General features: G+C 45.4%; 1 protein-coding gene across 3 annotated transcripts in view; it reads left to right on the forward strand.

Annotated features, from left to right (window-relative positions):
• LOC116978653 (dihydropyrimidinase-related protein 3-like) overlaps window positions 1–19,456 on the forward strand; it is a 210,669-nt gene that overhangs the window by 158,024 nt on the left and 33,189 nt on the right. For all 3 annotated transcript variants that reach the window (XM_033029944.1, XM_033029945.1, XM_033029946.1), the window contains exon 12: window positions 9,228–9,407. In XM_033029944.1, the coding sequence (XP_032885835.1) occupies window positions 9,228–9,407 (180 nt within the window). The remainder of the gene's footprint in view (window positions 1–9,227; window positions 9,408–19,456) is intronic.

The raw sequence follows: 19,456 nt of genomic DNA on the forward strand, positions 1-19,456 counted from the left end.
CATGTGGTTAAAGTGCACATTGTCAGATTTTATTAAAGGGTATTTTTATACATTTTGTTTTCACCATGTAGAAATTACAGCTGTGTTTATACATAGTCCCTCCATTTCAGGGCAGCAGAATGTTTGGGACACATGGCTTCACAGGCATTTGTAATTGCTCAGGTGTGTTTAATTGCCTCCTTAATGCAGGTATAAGAGAGCTCTCGGCACCTAGTCTTTCCTCTAGTCTTTCCATCACCTTTGGAAACTTTTATTGCTGATTATCAACAAGAGAACGAGTGCCAATGAAAGTCAAAGAAGCTATTATGAGACTGAGAAACAAGAATAAAACTGCCAAACCTTAGGCTTACCAAAATCAACTGTTTGGAATATCATTAAGAAGAAGGAGAGCACTGGTGAGCTTACTAATCGCAAAGGGACTGGCAGGCCAAGGAAGACCTCCACAGCTGATGACAGAAGAATTCTCTCTAAATTAAAGAAAAAAAACCCAAACACCTGTCTGACAGATCAGAAACACTCTTCCAAGAGTCAGGTGTGGATTTGTCAATGACCACTGTCAACTGAAGACTTCATGAACAGAAATACAGAGGCTACACTGCAAGATGCAAACCACTGGTTAGCCGCAAAATAGGATGGATGGGTTAAAGTTTGCCAAGAAGTACTTAAAAGAGCCACCACAGTTGTGGACAATGGTCTTGTGGGCAGATGAGAAGAAGATGGCAAGATGAGAAGAAGAAGAAGATGAGAAGAAGATGGCAAGAGCAAAGTATGGAGGAGAGAAGGAACTGCCCAAGATCAAGTCAAGAGAGTTTATTGTCATGTGTCCCAGATAGGACAATGAAATTCTTGCTTGCTGCAGCACAACAGATTATAGTAAGCATAAATACAGAGCAGTTCAGTGTGTCGATATAGCATAGACCATATATATACACATATATACACATAAATGAACAGATAAAGTGCAATAGGCTGTTGTAGTGCAGAGTTTTGTTTGATGGCGATTTTAATAGTCTGATGGCTGTGGGGAGGAAGCTGTTCATGAACCTGTATGTACCAGATTTCAGGCTCCTGTACCTTCTACCTGATGGCAGCAGAGAGATGAGTGTGTGGCCAGGATGGTGTGGGTCCTTGATGATGTTGGCAGCCTTTTTGAGGCAGCGACTGCGATAGATGCCTTCGATGGTGGGGAGGTCAGAGCCGATGATGGACTGGGCATTGGTCACAACTTTCTGCATTCTTTTCCGCTCCTGGATGCTCAATTTGCTGAACCAAGCCACGATGCAACCGGTCAGCATGCTCTCTACTGGCACCTGTAGAAGTTCGAGAGAGTCCTCCTTGACATACCAACTCTCCATAATCTTCTCGGGAAGTAGAGGCGCTGATGTGCTTTCTTTATGATTGCATCAGTGTGCTGGGACCAGGAAAGATCTTTGGAAATATGCACGCCCAGGAATTTGAAGTTTTTGACCCTTTCCACCATCGTTGATATAAACAGGATTGTGGGCCCCTATCCTACCCCTCCCATAGTCCACAGTTCCTTGGTTTTGCTGGTGTTGAGAGCCAGGTTATTGTGAAGGCACCATTTGGTCAATCGGTCGATCTCACTTCTATACATGGCTCATCACCATCAATGATTCGTCCCACAACAGTGGTGTCATCGGCGAACTTGATGAGGGAGTTTGCACTATGTCCGGCTACGCAGTCATGAGTACAGAGTGAGTAAAGCAGGGGGCTGAGCACGCAGCCTTGAGGTGCTCCCGTGCTGATTGTTATCGAGGATGACACATTTCCACCAATACGGACAAACTGTGGTCTGTGAATGAGGAAGTCGGGGATCCTATTGCAGAGGGATGTGCAGAGACCCAGATCTGAGAGCTTGGTAACTAGCTTGGAGGGGATGATGGTATTAAACGCCGAGCTGTACTCCGTGAATAACAGCCTGACATATGAGTTTTTGTTATCCAAGTGGTCCAGAGCAGAGTGGAGAGTCAGTGAGATCACATCCACCGTTGATCTGTTGTGGCGGTAAGCGAACTGCAGTGGGTCGAGGTTCTTGCCGAGGTTGGAGTTGATATGCGCCATGATCAACCTCTCAAAGCACGTCATCACCACATCCATTAGTGTCACTGGTCGATAGTCATTGAGGCACGTCACCTTGCTCTTCTTGGGCACCGGTATTATTGATGCCCTTTTAAAGCAGGTGGGAACCTCAGACCTCAGAAGTGAGAGGTTGAAAATGTACATAAAAACTCCAGCCAGTTGGTCCGCACAGGTTTTGAGAACATGACCGGGTATACCATCAGGCCCAGGCACTTTCCGAGGGTTCATCCCCCTGAAGGATCTTCTGACATCGGCCTCCGTGACTCTGACTGAAATACCATCACGGCGAATGGGGGCTCGGGAAGGCACATCAGTGTTCTCCCTATCAAAGCTTGCGTAAAACGCATTGAGCTTGTTTGGGAGTGATGCTTCGCTGACAATTGAGCTGCCCACTGATTTCGCCTTGTAGGAGGTGATGGCATTCAAGCCCTGCCACAGTTGCTGAACAACCGTCTCAACCTCCAGCTTGGAGGAGAAGTCCCTTTTAGCCTTTTTGATGGCCTTACCAAGGTCGTATCTGGACTTCTTGTAGACCTCTGTATCTCCAGACCTGAATGCCCGGGATCTGGACCTCAGAAGTGTGAGGATCTTATGGTTCATCCAAGGCTTCTGGTTAGGAAATACTCGGAAGGTTTTTGTTGGGATTTGTCCTCCGCACATTTCTTTATGAAGTCTGTAACGACTGTGGCATATTCATTCAGGTCCATTGCCGAGTCCTTGAACATTGACCAGTCTACAGACTCCAAACAGTCCTGGAGTTAGTCCTCTGCCCCCCCCCCCCCCCCCCCCCCCCCCCGACCAGATCCAAAGCATACCACCACCTCATCTGTGAAACACGGTGGTAGGGGTGTTATGGCCTGGGCATGTATGGCTGTTGAAGGAACTGGCTCACTTATCTTCATTGATGATCCAACTGCTGATGATAGTAGCATAATGAATTCTGAAGTGTATAGACACATCCTATCTGCTCAAGATCAAATGAATGCCTCAAAACCCATTGGCCGGCGGTTCATTCTACAGCAAGACGATGATCCCAAACATACTGCTAAAGCAACAAAGGAGTTTTTCGAAGCTAAAATATTGTCAATTCTTGTGGCCAAGTCAATCACCCGATCTGAACCCAATTGAGCATGCCTTTTATATGCTGAAAAGAAAACTGAAGGGGACTAGCCCCCAAAGCAATCATAAGCTAAAGATGGCTGCAATACAGGCCTGGCAGAGTATCACCAGAGAAGACACCCAGCAACTGGTGATGTCCATGAATCGCAGACTTCAAGCAGTCATTGCATGCAAAGGATATGCAACAAAATAGTAAACATGACTACTTTCATTTACATGACATTGCTGTGTCCCAAACATTATAATGCCCTGAAATGGGGGGACTATGTATAAACACTGCTGTAATTTCTACATGGTGAAATTAAAATGTATAAAAATGGCCTTTATTAAAATCTGACAATGTGCATTTTAACCACGTTTTTTTCTATTTCAAATGTCAAATTGTGGAGTACAGAGGCAAATAAATAAATGATGGGGCTTTGTCCCAAACATTATGGAGGGCGCTGTATTTGCTTCAAATACAGGGGACTTTAAATCTCGACCGCCGGCCTGCGGCCTACAACAATCTAAAGCCGCGGTCTCCGGTGAGGAAGAGCCGATCCTGGACTGACTGGACTCTGGTCCTGTACACGGGGGGGAATGGAGGAGGACTGGCCAAATTGTTGTGCCTTCCACCACAGTGATGAATGCTGTGGTGGATGTTTGTGTTACAGTTTTATTGTGTGTTCTTTATTATTGTACTGCTGCTGACAACCCAAATTTCCACCAACCCTGGTTGTGTGGCAAATAAATTATATCTATCTATCTATCTATCTATGTGATGGTACAGCAGCTGTGACACACAGTTCTATTTTGTTACAATGGCTCTTCTGTGTAGTGATTCTATTCTGGGAATTGGAAAAAAGTTTGCCATTTGAGATTATTACAACCGAATCTCAACTTCTTCAAAGGCGCAGATCAGATGTTGGTCTCCTGAGGAATTGCGTAACTTATCATCAGTTCCATTTGGGTCAATAATGTAGAAACTTCATGATGTAAAGTTTAACTCTGTGTTTTACACTCAATCCAAATTTGAAATTCACATTGCTAGATTTTGACAGTAGAGATTCCTGGATATGAATTTGCACCCATGGTATCCTTCCGATAGATCTACCCAACCTTGCAAGGTGAGCTCTGTACCACCAGATCATCTCATGTCTGCCATCTTTGCCCTCTCATTGCTACTGCAGTATGCTTTCCTCCCTTAGACTCTTCCCATGTCATATTCCTTCTCTTGCTAAATACACTTGCCACTGTAAGAAATCCAAAAACAGCTCTTTCACTAATGCAGAATCATCTTCCCAGGGTCGTTCAGCAACATGGCTTAACCATTTCCTAAACCCAAACTTGTAGTTGTTTGCCAGTTTGTGCGCCTCAACCTCATTCTCTGCCAACATCGTGGTTTTTGTCATCAAGCAGCCTGGAAACGCTTTTCCTTTGGCACGGTGGCACAGCGGTAGAGCTGCTACCTTACAGCACCAGAGTCCCCGGTTCGATCCTGACTATGGGTGCTGTCTGTATGGAGATTGAACGTTTTTCCTGTGACTTACATGGGTTTTCATCGGGTTCTCTCGGTTTCCTCCCACAATCCAAAGACGTACAGGTTTATCATTTAATTGGCTTGGCAAAATTGTAAATTGTCCCTAGTGTGTGTAAGATAGCGATAGTGTGCGGGGATCGCTGGTCGGCGCAGACATGATGGGCAGAAGGGCCTGTTTTGGTGCTGTAAATCATTGGAAGCTGTTTGGTGTCCTCCCAGCCTCTGTTGGAGATTTCCACGGCCTATCACCCCATTCTTTGGAGTTCTCCAGCAACCTCCCACCCACCCACTCCACAATCCCCATTTGGTGACCGCCATCTTGTTTGGGATCCTCCCAACACCGTTTCACCTGCACAATCACCCAGAGTTTGGAGACCACCAGCAAAAAACACTGTGAGATGCCCTAGAAGCCCTCCGTCCTATTAAGTGCTCTGATACCCTCTGCCTTATTAGAATCTCTCCCCATTTCCCCCCCTGCCGGAGGGCTGGTTTTAAACCTACATGGTCTATCAGCTGGAAATATAACTGGTTGTGTAACTTTTGTTCCTAATGTGAATACAAGTTACTGTAACTCCAAGTTCCTGAAGGGACCTTGACAGTTAAAATCCATTTTGTTTTCATATTGTTTCAATTCCCTCCCCGTAAAGTGTTGTTTACCATCTTCTGGTGCTGTCAAATCCGTATAGCCCTGAATCATACTGTGAATGATCTCTGCAGAACTAGTCTGCCAGGAGGCACATGAATCTTGGCTGTTGTTCTTTCTCCGCCTCTCTTCATGTTTCCTTGTTGCCCATTATCCTGGACTAGCTTCAAGTACATAATCCCATAGGGAGTTCAAATTAACGGCATGGGTGAACCGAGAACCCAAGTTCACAGCTTGAAACCATGTGACCAAGGATCCTGACCGAAAATAACTTTGTGTGTCTTTTTTACTGTGAGCTGTCAATAGCTTGGCCTGTCATAGCCCTTGGAGCCAGCATCTCCTCGTTAGGAATGCCATAGAAACAGAAAATAGGTGCAGGAGTAGGCCATTCGGCCTTTCAATATGATCATGGCTGATCATCGAAAATCAGTACCCCATTCCTGCTTTCTCCCCATAACCCTTGATTCCGTTAGCCCTAGGGGCTATATCTAACTCTCTCTTGAATACAATAACAAAGGGGATGTTTTGAATTCTAGTTCGTTCTGCTGTCCCTTTCAGAGCGGCTGAGGTGAAAATTCATAGCTGAGAGTTTTCATGATACACTGGAAGCAAGGCTTCAAACTTGACTCTCTATTTAACTGTTTTATGGAAGCACCTTTGAATATAAAGCAACTTAATCTGGTTTTATTGTTCAGCAAAGCGTCTCTTAAAAGTGCTACTCCAGCTGTGTAAACATAGAAAATAAGTGCAGGAGTAGGCCATTTGGCCCTTCAATATGATCATGGCTAATCATCCAAAATCAGTACCCCGTTCCTGCTTTCTCCCCATATCCCTTGATTCCGTTAGCCCAAAGAGCTAAATCTAACTCTTGAAAACATCGTGAATTGGCCTCCACTGCTTCCTGTGGCAGAGAATTCCACAGATTCACAACCCTCTGGGTGAAAAAGATTTTCCTCATCTCAGTTCTAAATGGCCTACCCCTTATTCTTAATAAGGCTCCTGGCTCTGAACTCCCCCAACATGGATGTAGCCTGCATCTAGCCTGTCCAATCCCTTAAGAATTGTATATGTTTCTATAAGGTCCACTCTCATCCTTCTAAATTCCAGTGAATATAAGCCCAGTCGATCCTTTCTGGGTTGCCCCAGTGATGTCTTCAGGTCGTGGTTCCCCCAAACCCATCGCTGCTTTTGCAGCATTTCTTCTAGTTGTTTCCCATCTTTCAAATACAGTCTGTTTGTTGCCTTTGCTGGTTCTAAACCTCTTCCCATTTTGGGAGCAAAGGCAAATTTACTACCCTGGGGAAATAAGTGAGAGTGAATGGTATTCGAGTGTAGGTTTGGATGGTAAGTGCGAGCAGGTTGATCCAGATTGTGGTCGCTCACATCTGAATTGGACCCAGCCTCCAACTCTTTGCAGGGTTCACAGCCAGTGATCAGATACTGTGCTTTAACCGAGGCAGCCTTGTTTGAAAGCAGTTTTGTTGAGAGATCAAACTGAGCCAAATATTTACACAAAAGGGTACCTTGATTTTTATCAGGAGATGGAATCAAATGTCAACCTCGTCAGGTCAAGAGTGTTTAATTTTCATATATATCAAAACGAAAAAATGAAATTCTTACTAGCAGCAGCACAGCAGATTTGTAAACAGTTGAGAGTCATAGAGCGATACACCGTGGAAACAGGCCCTTCGGCACAACTTGCCCACACCGGCTAGCTACACTAGTCCCACCTACCCGCGTTTGGTACATATCCCACCAAACCTGTCCTATCCATGTACCTGTCTAACTGTTTCTTAAATGCTGGGATAGTCCCAGCCTCAACTACCTCCTCTGGCAGCTTGTTCCATGCACCCACCACCCTTTGGGTGAAAAAGCTACCCCTCGGATTTCTATTAAACTTTTTCCCCTACGCCTTAAACCTATGTCCTCTGGTCCTCGATTCACCTACTCTGGGCAGGAGACCCTGTGCATATATACCCGATCTATTCCTCTCATGATTTTATATATAGATAATAGATAGATGGATATAATAAACACACAAAAAAGTCATTAAATAAAAAACAATATAGCGTAAAAGTGAACAAAAGCCTCCCTAGTGCAACCAAAACTCTTCATAGTTTGAACTTTAGTTGGTGTTTGTAGTGTTCAATAGGCTGATGGTTGTTGGGATGAAGCTGTTCCTGAACCTGGAGGTCACTTTTCAACCCCTATACCTTCTTCCTGATGGCAGGAGTGAAATGAGAGCGGGGCCAGGGTGGGGGCCTGGGTCCTTGACGATACTGACTGCCCTTTTCAGGCAGCTCGTCTCCTAGATTTCTTTGATGGTAGGGTGGTCAGTGCCCATGATGGACTGGGCAGTGTCCACCGCTTTTTTGTAATCTTCTATGTATTTTGGTGTTTGTGTTGCCGAACCAGTCCTTAATGCAACCAGTCAAAATGACCTTTACCTGAAGACGTTCAGCATCCCAAATCTCCTCAATCTGCTAAGAAATTAGAAGCATTCATGGGCATTCATTTTGATTGCATCAATGTACTGGGTCCAGGACAGATCTTCAGAGATGTGCATGCCCAGGAACTTGAAGTTGTTGCCTCTCTCCACCAACGACCTGTCCATGACGACAGGTCTGTGGATCATCAGCCTTCCTCCTCTAAAGTCAACAATCAGCTCAACTGATGTTGAAAGCAAGGTTATTATTCTGGCACCACACAATCAGACAATCGACCTCCCTCCTATACTCTGTCTCATCATTATCTGTAATTCATCCAACAACAGTGGTGACGTCGGCAAATTTTAAGATGGAGTTAAAACTGTGTCCAGCTACACAGTAATGAGTATAGAGTGAGTAGAGCAGAGGGCAGGGCACACAGTCTTGATGGTTATTAAGGAGAATGTTTTTATTGTGTGTTTTGTTATTTTATTATATGTATGACTGCAAGGCAACGAAATTTCGTTCAGACCAAAAGGTCTGAATGACAATAAAAGATACTTTGACTTTGACTTTGTTGGCAATTCTTACCGATTGCGGTCTGTTGGTGAGGAAGTCAAGGATCCATTTGCAAAGGGATGTGCAGAGACAAAGTTTCCTGAGCTGGGCAACAAATTTGGAGGGAATGTTTTAAAAGTAAGAGCAAAAGATGCTGGAAATGCACAGCAAGCCAGACAACACTCGTGGAGAGAGAAATAGCGTTAACGCTCCAGGTCAAAGATCCTTCCGAGCTGGGAAACGAGAGAAAGCAGGTCAGTGTTAAGTTGCAACAAGAGACCACGAATGCTGGGATCCGGGAACTGCAACATGCTTTCTCACTGAAGAAGCTCAGAAGAAGGGTCCTGACACGAAATATTGCCTGCCCCTTCCTCCCACAGAGGTTGCCTGACCCGCTGAGTTTCTCCAGCACTTTGTGTTTTGCCCAAGTTTCCAGCATTTGCAGTTCGTTTTGTCTCCTTCTCACTTTCGCAGCTCTGACAAGGGTCTTCAATCTGATGATGATAAGAGTTTCCAGCATGTTTTTATAAGAGGTTTCAAACATGTGTTTTTTCATTTTTTACATTCTATCTGTTTGTTTGCTGGAACATAATGGGAACACTTTGACTTTCATACAAGATAAACGGTAGTTGTGTCAGCCACATGTTCGACATCCCCCACCATTTTCCTGCCTTCCTTTTGCACTGTTAATGAAAGGGCTCTATTGTTGATGTAATATTGTTGAAACAATTTTGGCTCCATTTTTACTGCCCGTCTAAATTAATTAAGATTTAGCACTTTGTAATTTTTATGCTGATTTTAAAGCATGTGAATATCTTTGTTAATAGTTTCTTTGTGCTCTTTTTCTCCTTGCTGCACTTAGGCTGCCGAGTACAATATCTTCGAAGGGACAGATTTGTGCGGGGCTCCTGTTGTTGTCATTAGCATGGGGAAGATCGTGCTGGAAGATGGAAATCTGCATGTCACCCCAGGAAATGGCCGCTTTGTCCCCTGCAAGCCCTTCTCAGACTACGTACACAAGCGTATCAAGGCACGGAAACAGGTAAAGTGCCCACCGTTCACTGGAATAGTCTTTGAATAACATTTTATCATGGCTGTGATATTGACACACATGCCTTCAGATCCCTAGATCCTGCTCTTTGGAATTAATCTCCACTCCTGTCCTAAGTCCTTCTTTACAACCTGCCGTATTGATCAACTTATTTAATGATCATCTATGCCAAGGGTTCCCAACCTGGGGTAAATTTACTGGATTTGTGCATATTTTTTCTCATTGACAGAACTGTGTTTGGTCCCAGTATACCGGTATCTCTTCATCATTAGTTGTTCATAAATAAGTGAAATACCATTGTTATATGCTCTTAAAGTTGCCCGGCCTGATCTATGCCCTGTATGGTTGAGTGTCTGTTCAAGTTGCTTTGAAGTGTCTATGTTTTTTCTTTACCGGATGCGCAATAAAAATGTAGGTTATTGGTAGGAATAGCAATTGATGAAACGTCGGATGCTGACAGGAGACCTATTAGAAGTTTTGTAAAATGATGAGAGACATTGATCAGATAGACAGTCAGAACCTTTTTCCCAGGGTCGGCACAAACTCAGTGGGCCAAAGGGCCTGTTTCCATTCTGTACCTCTAAACTAAAACTAACCTTCAGCCCTCGATGTCCATGTTGAACATGATGCTGACTTAAACTACTCCGCCTGAACTATGTCCCTCTATTCCCTGCATATTCATCGGCTCATCTAAAAATAAGTTAAACACCACTTCTATATGTGTGGCAGACTTTTGCAGTTGATTAGAAACCCATTGAACTGGAGAGTGGTTGGTGGCAGAAGGAGGTATTGTAGTAGCAATGTTACAAAATTTTGAGATTTTAAAAATCAAGTCTGTAATTTATCCCATCAGATAAAGCATAAAAATAAGTTTAATTTGACACCTAATTCACTTTCATATCTCAAGTATTTAAAAAGTTATGGCCATTTTCATACTCGGAAATGAGCATCTTGTTCCCTATTGATTTTCTATGGACATAACAAAAAAGTTGTGATCGTGAACAGTCAAAAGCCCATAACTTTCTTAAAAATTAAGAGAACTGAATGAAATTTTCAGTTATCATAGATTGAAGCATTCTGAAACAAATATAAAATAATCTTACTTGGATGACCTGAAATTAAAGCATATAATTAGTTAGTTACCTAATTGTAGCTAATTTCAGACTTCAATTACTAGATCTAAACATCTATCCATTTCTTAATAAATGATTAACATTTTTAAATAGCCTAAATGTCCAAATAATATTCACAAATAATTCACAATAAAACATGATTTTTAAATCTCATTTACATTAATTTATAGGCCAAATGGAAGGAATTCAGTGTTCAATTGCTGTAAATAAATGCCCATTTAAATCAGCTTTCCAGTGGGTCTCTGTGGAACGCGCTGGTTTAGAACGTTCACATTGCGGTAGATTTGTGCCCCAAATGCCCAGAAAAATACTGCGCGATATAATGGGCCCAAAATGAGCCACTCGCAATATTAAACTTTGTATAAAGGGATCTTTAGAAGCCCTTTTTAATGTAAAAATATACAACCTACCTTCAGCTGTCTGCTTTATGAGACCCTGCGGTTGCTGGTGGTCGCGGGTTTAGAGATTGATTTTTAAACTACTATAACTATTATTCAAGGCCTTTAAACCTAATAATAGCTTTTGCGACGGGGTCTTCCAGCGATTTTTCGTTAATAATTAACTAGGCTGAACATCTTCGATTTGAACAGCCTAGAGAAAATCGCGTTTTAAACCCGCCCCCTCTAAACGGCGCCAAAATCGCGCACACCCGCAGCGGCAGATTTTCAAAGACGCTTCAGGTAGGCTTTGCAACATACCTAATTGTAGCACAGAACACCACAGGAGATCCTTTTCCCCTGTGGCTATCAAACTGTACAACTCATCCCCCTTCTGTCATGGGATAGATTGACTCCCCTCCCCCCCACCTCCCCCTCCCCAATCTTTGCACATCCCCAATCCTGGACTTTAATTTCATGTTTGCATGTATCTTGTTGCGTTTTATCACTGTTGGCAGACCGATTTCCCTCCTGGGGTAAATATAGTTCCATCGTATTGCATCAAGCCAGCAGCAGATCTTCAACCTCCTTGTGTGATCATTCAATGATGGCTTGGTTCAGTGACAATGTGGTGCTCATTCAGTCCTCCACGGCAGAGTTACACTTGGAGAAGGAGGTTTAGGCTTTCCGTGGATTTGGTGGGCCTGACTGGGCCTGGCTTCTGTGCCATGCAGCTCTACGACTCGAGTGCTTGAAAGGGAGCAACCAGAGTTGGTGGTTCAACCGATCCACCGTGTGGCTTCAGCAGCTGGGTCCACTTGCCTATCGCCGGTGAGAGGTTTGCCAATGTTACTAGCCAGTGATTGCAGACAAGAGATTTAGGGCGACACCGTAGAGTTGCTGCCTTGTACCGCTAGAGACCTTGGTCTGGTCCTGACTATGGGTGCTGTCTGTACGGAGTTGGTACTTTCACCCTGTAACCGCGTGAATTTTCTCCGGGTGCTGCGGTTTCCTCCCACATTCCAAAGACGTGCAGGTTTGTAAGTTAATTGTTGTCTGTAGATTGTCCCTAGTGTGTAGGATAGAACTAGTGTACAGGTGAACATTGGTTGGCACGGACTCGGTGGGCCAAAGGCCTGTTTCCACGCTGTATCTTTAAACTAAACTAAACTAAATTGTGCTGGGAGGGGTGCATACTGGGAGCAGGAGAGTGGTGAGGTAAACCAGCACTGCATCTGGTGCTGGCAAACAAAGGTAAATCCATGGCCCTCCACCCTTCCCTTCACACCCAACTGTGGTGGCCTCTCCCACGAGATCAGCCCTGCAATGACGGCCTGTTCAGACAGGCTTTGCTTCGATAAATCTGCCTTCCCAGAGACGAGGAAGGGATTCAGAGAGCGACAGACAGGCAGTGCTGGACTCGGCCTGAGAGACGATTTATTACTCTCGCCTCCCCAATTTTGAATGCCGTGATGTGGCCAGTGGCGGGTATGCAGAATGTCTGCCTTTGCGTTCTCGCTCTCTCACTCTCTCTCTCACCCCCCCCACCTGCAACGTCACTTTCCACAATCTCAAGATGCTGAGTATTTGTGCAAGAGCTCAAGAAAGATAAACACTGTCAAGAAGAGTAACCAGCTGAAAGGCCCATTGCTAAATCAGGAAGGGATCAGCGGGTGTCTGTTCACTCGTTCAGCATTTAATTCCAGCAGCTTGCCAAGGCTTTTTGTGAGTTGTAGCCTCACTCCGAGGATCAGGTTGAACCTCCCAAATGCTGGGCATTCACCTCCGGCTAACCTGGCAGAACACTGTCAAAAGCAGGCTTTTAAAAATCTTATCGACAAGTTTACAACGTTTCATCGAGCGAGGTTGGAGTGAAACGTGATTTTGTCATTTATTTGTGGATGTCCACAGGTTCTGGCTCCATTTATTAATGTGTCAGGGCCTGGCTGATCGTGGTTCCGGCTGCTTCCCCAGCACCCCACAGATTGCCTGGTTCCCCAGCCCAATGGAACGCTTCCCCCCAGCATGTACTCCTGCATGGCCGTTCCCCTAATTCCCATAATGTCTCCCCCGAAGGCAGGAGAATGGGATTAGGAGGGAGAGATAGATCAGCCATGATTGAATGGTGGAGTAGACTTGATGGACAGAATGGCCTAATTTTACTCCGATCACTTATGATCTAATCGTTCAATATTTACGTGTTTGTCATCCACTGCGGTAGATGGCAAGTCTCATGGAAACCCATCATTTCTCTGCTTCAGCCACAGATCCTGCTGCATTACAGTGTTTGCAGCTTCCAAGAATAACAAGATGTCTCTGAAGAAGGGTCTCGACCCGAAACGTCACCCATTCCTGCTCTCCAGAGATGCTGCCTGTCCCGCTGAGTTACTCCAGCATTTTGTCTCCGTCTAAGGTGTCACTAAATTTTTAGTAGCTATACAGGTGCGGTGTGGCACAATTATTCAATAGCCTGTAGCGTCACTCAGTTTAGTTTATTGTGCATTGTCACGTGTACCGAGGTACAGTGAAAAGCTTTTGTTGCATGCTATCCAGTCAGCGGAAAGATAATACATGATTACAATCGAGCCATTTACGGTGTGCAGATACATGAAAAGGGAATAACGTTTAGTGCAAGGTAAAGCCAGTGAAGTCTGATCAAGGAAAGTCCGACGGTCACAAATGAGGAAGATCGTAGTTCAGCACTGCTGTCTGGTTGTGGTAGGATATGTGATATGTTGTAGGATGCAACACCTGATTGTCTAGGTGCTGCACAACCTGGGGAGTTGTTACAGGTGTCAGAGGTTATGGGGAGAAGGCAGGAAAATGGGGTTAAGAGGGATAGATAGGTCTGCCATGATTGAATTGCGGAGTCGACTTGATGGACCAAATAGCCTAATTCTACTCCTATTCCTTATGACCTTAAACTGTGTGGGGTGGTGTTGCACAGGCTGCTTTAGCTTATGATTCAGTTGATGGTAGACACAAAATGCTGGAGTAACTCAGCGGGACAGGCAGCATCTCTGGAGAGAAGGAATGGGTGACGTTTTGGGGCGAGACCCTTCTTCAGAGACACCTTGTTATTCTTGGAAGCTGCAAATCAGCCACGAGCTGTCAGGGTAGGGAAGGTAGGCACTGACTAAAATTATAAAGTGATAATTATTAAATATAAGTAGTAAAGGCACGGGAGAATTATGCCTACCAAAGAGATCGATCTCTTAGGTTGGCTTAATTCTCCGTGCCTTTCATGCGCAGTACTTGCAATAGTGTGCGCAGCCCACGTGCCGTCGATGCTGCTTCAAGCCATCAATTTCAAGGGGAGCTGAAGGCAGCTGAAATTCTGCCTTTGCACCGTGGACTGTGTACTGCACATGCGCAGCGCAAGTTTCTTGGCGGGTTTTTCAAACATGGATTGTCATTATCTTAAGAAACAAAGAGAGAAGAATGGAGTTTGTGTACAAATAATGTGGTAAGTAGATTTCTTTGAGCTATGTTTTTAAATACCGTATTTCCCGGCAATGAAGACACTATTTATTACCTAAAAATAAGGCAGGAAAATGTACATACATATTGGAGGCCGAAGGTTAGGTTGTTAGCCAAGAAAGATAGACTTGGCTATCCCTCAGTACAGCAACATCAAGAACGATGTTTCTGTACTGAGGGATAGCCAAGTCTATCCCTCATTGCTAGCAGCTGATGGGAAGCGGCTGTAAAAGGACAGCGCCGCTGGGGGGGGGGGGGGGGGGGGGGGAGAGTTCCTTTCACAGCTTGTGGGGAGTCTGGCCAGGGATAAAGTTGCGTGAGGGCAGGAGCGTTGAGAAGGAGGGGGTCGGGGATCATGCCAGCAACCACCTCAAGAGCGGGTCAGTGGGCGGTGGATAACTGGACAGCGGGCAGTGGAGCTTACTCATGTGTCAGCGAGAGTAACCTCAATTGGTCCCTTGTTCGCGCTGACACAGGAGTAAGCTCCACCGCCCGCTGTCCTATTATCCATCGCCTGATGACCCGCTCCGCTCTATCTTTGCTCTTGAGTTGGTCCTCTCACTGTTCAGACTGAGAGCACTACCAGAGGTGAGTGGGCCGGCAGAAGGCGCTGAGGTCCCGGCGGACACTCGCAGCCACCCAAGCTACTTCCCTTCCCGGCCACAATGCGGTGGCTGTGCGCCCGCAACGCCGTGGCAGCGGAGAGTGAGTGGGTTACTGGCATGATCCCCGACCCCCTTCTTCTCAACGCTCCTGCCCTCCCCGCAACTTTACCCCTGGCCAGACTCCCCACATGCTGTGAAAGGGACTCTACCGCCAATTGGTCCCTTGAACTAGTATTGTGATTCAATAAGATCACAACTGATTCAACTTGTGCTTCTGTTTTTCCCACCATCTCTCCACCTGCTGTCACCCTCCACCTCCCACCCATTCAGTAATTCAGAATGAAGGAGATTTAGAAACCTTGGGCAAATTGAATTGTTACTTTCTTTATTTTTATTTTTTTGAGCGTGAGAAATTCTATGTCCCGCCAGCCTTCTTTCAAAATTTAGCAACTCAAAATGGGGGTCGTCTTAGACGCAGGTGCTTCTTCATTGCCGGGAAATATGGTACTTTATTAAGAGATATGGCTTTTGAAGACTTTACAAAAGTTGACTAACAGCTTACGGAGAAGAGAACAATCTGCACATACGCGGTTTAAGATTTTTTTAAAAGCCGACTGACTGCCTACCCTGAGTAATTCCTCACGGCACATGCCTGCTGCAAACACTGGTATGCAGCAGGATCTGTTCACTGTACTGTGATGGTAATTGTATCACAGGCTTAGTGAGTGCGATACACTGTGGGGTCACCTTTGGATTGTCAGCGTTATCATGCTTTTTTTTTGTCAATCAAAAATAAATGTATTCAATTATGATACAAAATACTATTTACAAACAAAACCGTGGTAACACACCCACTGCCATAATACAAGATCACCAAATTATCTATGACACTAAATTTTCAAATAACTATAATACGATGCTTATCGAGGACACATTCCACCCCCCGCGGTGCCCAGCGGTCCCGGAAATCCCTCAGGGTGCCCCGTGGACAGCGTGTTGTCCCTCTCTAGTGCCACCCAGGCACAGACATAACCCCAGAAAAGGGGAAGGCAGCCGGCTCGGGAGGGAGGGGGGAGAGCGTTATGCTGATCACAACCAAGTCTGTGGGCCGTCCACGGACAATCTGCACTTACATGCAACACAGTCCGTTCACCCCTCCGCATTTGTTCTTCTGGCTGACGGCCCCTGGGATGGATTATTATGTAAAGGTTTGGAGTGGCACACTGCCACTTCAGCTTGCGAGTACTCTGTTGGTTTTAATTAATTTTTATTTGAGGTCTGCAGTCGTGAGGTTTTAATTTGGAACGCGCGGCGAGCAGAACAGTGATATGTATAATGCGGCCGGATGTAACAGGATATCACGTTACGTCCCAGCGCTGGGTACTCAGAGGCGACAGAACACGAGAGTGCATTGGCCTTTGTGCAACGAGAACAAAACCAACAGCCACCTCTCCCACTGCCTTTCATTTCACTGTAAGAAAAACATGGAATTTTCCAACCTCCCCTCTCGATTTTCTTCCCAGTAATTCTTGTCAAACAAAGCAGTTATAAGCCCCCTGTGCAAAGCATTAGCGGGTCGGAACAGTGAGCCTTGATATCTGAAGCCAAAGAGAAAGGTTCTCTGCCCTGTGCTTGCAATGTATCAGGTGACAGCACATTTAAAGCCAGATCGGAGATTTAATATTATTTTTATTTTTGTGAGCACTTAATGGAATTTATACATTGTTAACAGCCATTGGGGCACTGTGACCCAAGTGCCCCAGACAGTCTCAAGCAGACTGTACTGTGAACAAAGCGGATGAGTTGTGTGCAGGAGTTCAGGGAAGAGGGACACCCACCTCTGCACTGTGGGGTGGATGCATGCATGCAGCAAGCACTTCGCTTTGCTCCAACATAGCTGCCAGGAGGTCCCGGGACCCAGCAGTTGGCAGACGCACTGTTCTGGGCAGAACACAGATGGTGGTCTTGGATCTCAGCCTGAGTTGGGGTGAAGGCCAATTATCCACAGATCTCCTCATCTGGGTAAGGGACAGTTCAGTCTCTGGAGCACCTTTACTGAAATGTTACAATCATTGACTGTCGGCACATAATAGGGAGATTTTGTCAGTCCTGTTCCTTTGTTCTATCATGATTTATTCACTCTCTCTCTCCAGGCCCTGCCTCTTTAGAATCAAATTCCCCTTTCACTCTCCTAGCTGGCAGTGAGTTCCAGCTCCCCATTTCTCTGAGTTAAACACTTCTCCTTCTGCACACACCACTGGCCTTTTGCATCTTTGGCTCAAAACATTTAAACCTCTGCCGCCCTGCAGTGGGTCATACCTACATCATTAACCTGACAAGACGAGGTAGTTTAGTTTATTATTGCCACGTGTTCCAAGGTACAGTGAAAAGCTTTTGTTTGCGTGCTGTCCAGTTAAAGAAAAAAATTATACATGATTACAATCAAGCCGTCCAGTGTACAGATTAATGATAAGTGTACAACATTTATTTCAAGATTAAGGTCATAAGGAACAGAGTAGAATTAGGCCATTCGGCCCATCAAGTCTACTCCGCCATTCAAACATGGCTGATCTATCTCTCCCTCCTAATCCCATTCTCCTGCCTTCTCCTCATAACCTCTGACACCTGTACTAATCAAGAATCTATCTATCTCTGCCTTATAAAAATATCTACTGACGGTCTCCACAGCCTTCTGTGGCAAAGAATTCCACAGATTCACCACCCTCTGACTGAATAAATTTCTCCTCAGCTCCTTTCTAAAAGAACGTCCTTTAATTCTGCGCTATGACCTAGACCAGGGGTGGGGAACCTGCGGCCTTCTAGGCCGATAAGTGCGGCCTTTTGAATGAATCCAAATTTTGTAGAACACATCCTATTATTTTTATTCGTATGTTTTTGTTTGTCTTTTATTTTTATTTTAATCTTAAAATGAACGTATATAAAATACCAAAAAGTAATAATAATAATAATAATAATAAATTTTATTTTCGGGCGCCTTTCAAATCTCAAGGTCACCTTACAAAGATTAAACAGAAGAGAAAAAAAACATATAGTCGGAGAAAAATAAATAATAAGGACATCATCAATACACAAATTAAAGATAGAAATCGCTCCAAAAACACAAAAATCAAAAAATCAAAAAAACACAATGTGAAGAGAGAGCAGCGGCAGCTAAAGTGCGCCAGCGTCCACTCTCTCTTCCGACAGCCATCTTGGACACAGACTAACAAAGTACCTTACACACAGAAAAATCATCCCCCCACAGTGGTTACCACTGTGGGGGAAGGCACAAAAGTCCAGTCCCCATCCCCAGTTCTCCCAAAAGTCAGGCCTATTAAGGCCACCGCTGTTGCCTCAACGGAGGCCCGATGTTCCTGGCCGTTCTAGCCGGGTGGTCTTGCCCCGGCGTCGGGAGAGTCCTCACAGCGGCTGGGCCACCTGGAACGGTCGCTTCCTAACGGGATTGTCGGCTTCCGAAGCCGACAAGGACGCACCGAGTTGGAGCTCCCAGGCACCCGATGATAATGTCGGCGCCGCCCGCTCCGCTCCGCAGACCCGCAGCCCGGAGGTGTTGCTCTCGGCGGTCCAGCTCACAGGAGCTCCAGCGCGTCGATCCAGCGCAGCGACCCAGGCAAGGCATCGCCCGCTCCGCTCCGCGATGGCGCACCAGCGCTGTGCCGCCACCGAAGCCGAGGTGCTGGGCGGTCCCCACCAGGAAACGGCGCTCCAAGCCCGCTGGTAGGCCACGAGGACGGGTCGACGGGCAGCCCAGAGAAAAAGCTGCCTCACCGACCAGGTAGGGACCTAGAAGTAAGGTTACCTCCTTCCCCCCACAATAAGAAGTCCATTTCTCCGAAAAAACGACGAACAAAACTAACTAAAAACTGGAAAAAAAATGAATTAAACGGACGGCTGCTGGTTAGCAGCCGTTCCCCAAGATGGCTCCTCCTCCTGATGAAGTAAAAGAAGATTCAACAAAATAATCCTCCCCGACTGATGGCCACAATTAACAATTAGTAAGTCATGAGAGCTATTTTATTGCTATGAAGAGTTACTCGCTTTGGGCAGTCTTACAGGTAGAACACGAGGAATGGATTTCTTCAACAACTTTCAAGATAAATGTCGTGAAGTGTATCTAATTGAAGTTTCTTGGATGCGGCCTTATTAGACTATAGCTAACTTAATGTGGCATTCCAACATGAAAAGGTTCCCCACCTCTGACCTAGACTCTCCCACGAGTGAAACATCCTCTCCACATCCACTCTATCCAAGCCTTTCACTATGTTGCATGTTTCAATGAGGTTCCCCCTCATTCTTCTAAACTCCAGCGAGTACAGGCCCAGTGCCGACAAACACTCATCATAAGTTAACCTACTCATTCCTGGGATCATTCTTGTAAACCTCCTCTGGACCCTCTCAAGAGCCAGCACATCCTTCCTCAGATA

Source organism: Amblyraja radiata, chromosome 11, assembly GCF_010909765.2.
Source record: "Amblyraja radiata isolate CabotCenter1 chromosome 11, sAmbRad1.1.pri, whole genome shotgun sequence".
In the NCBI taxonomy this organism is placed as follows: Eukaryota; Metazoa; Chordata; class Chondrichthyes; order Rajiformes; family Rajidae; genus Amblyraja; species Amblyraja radiata.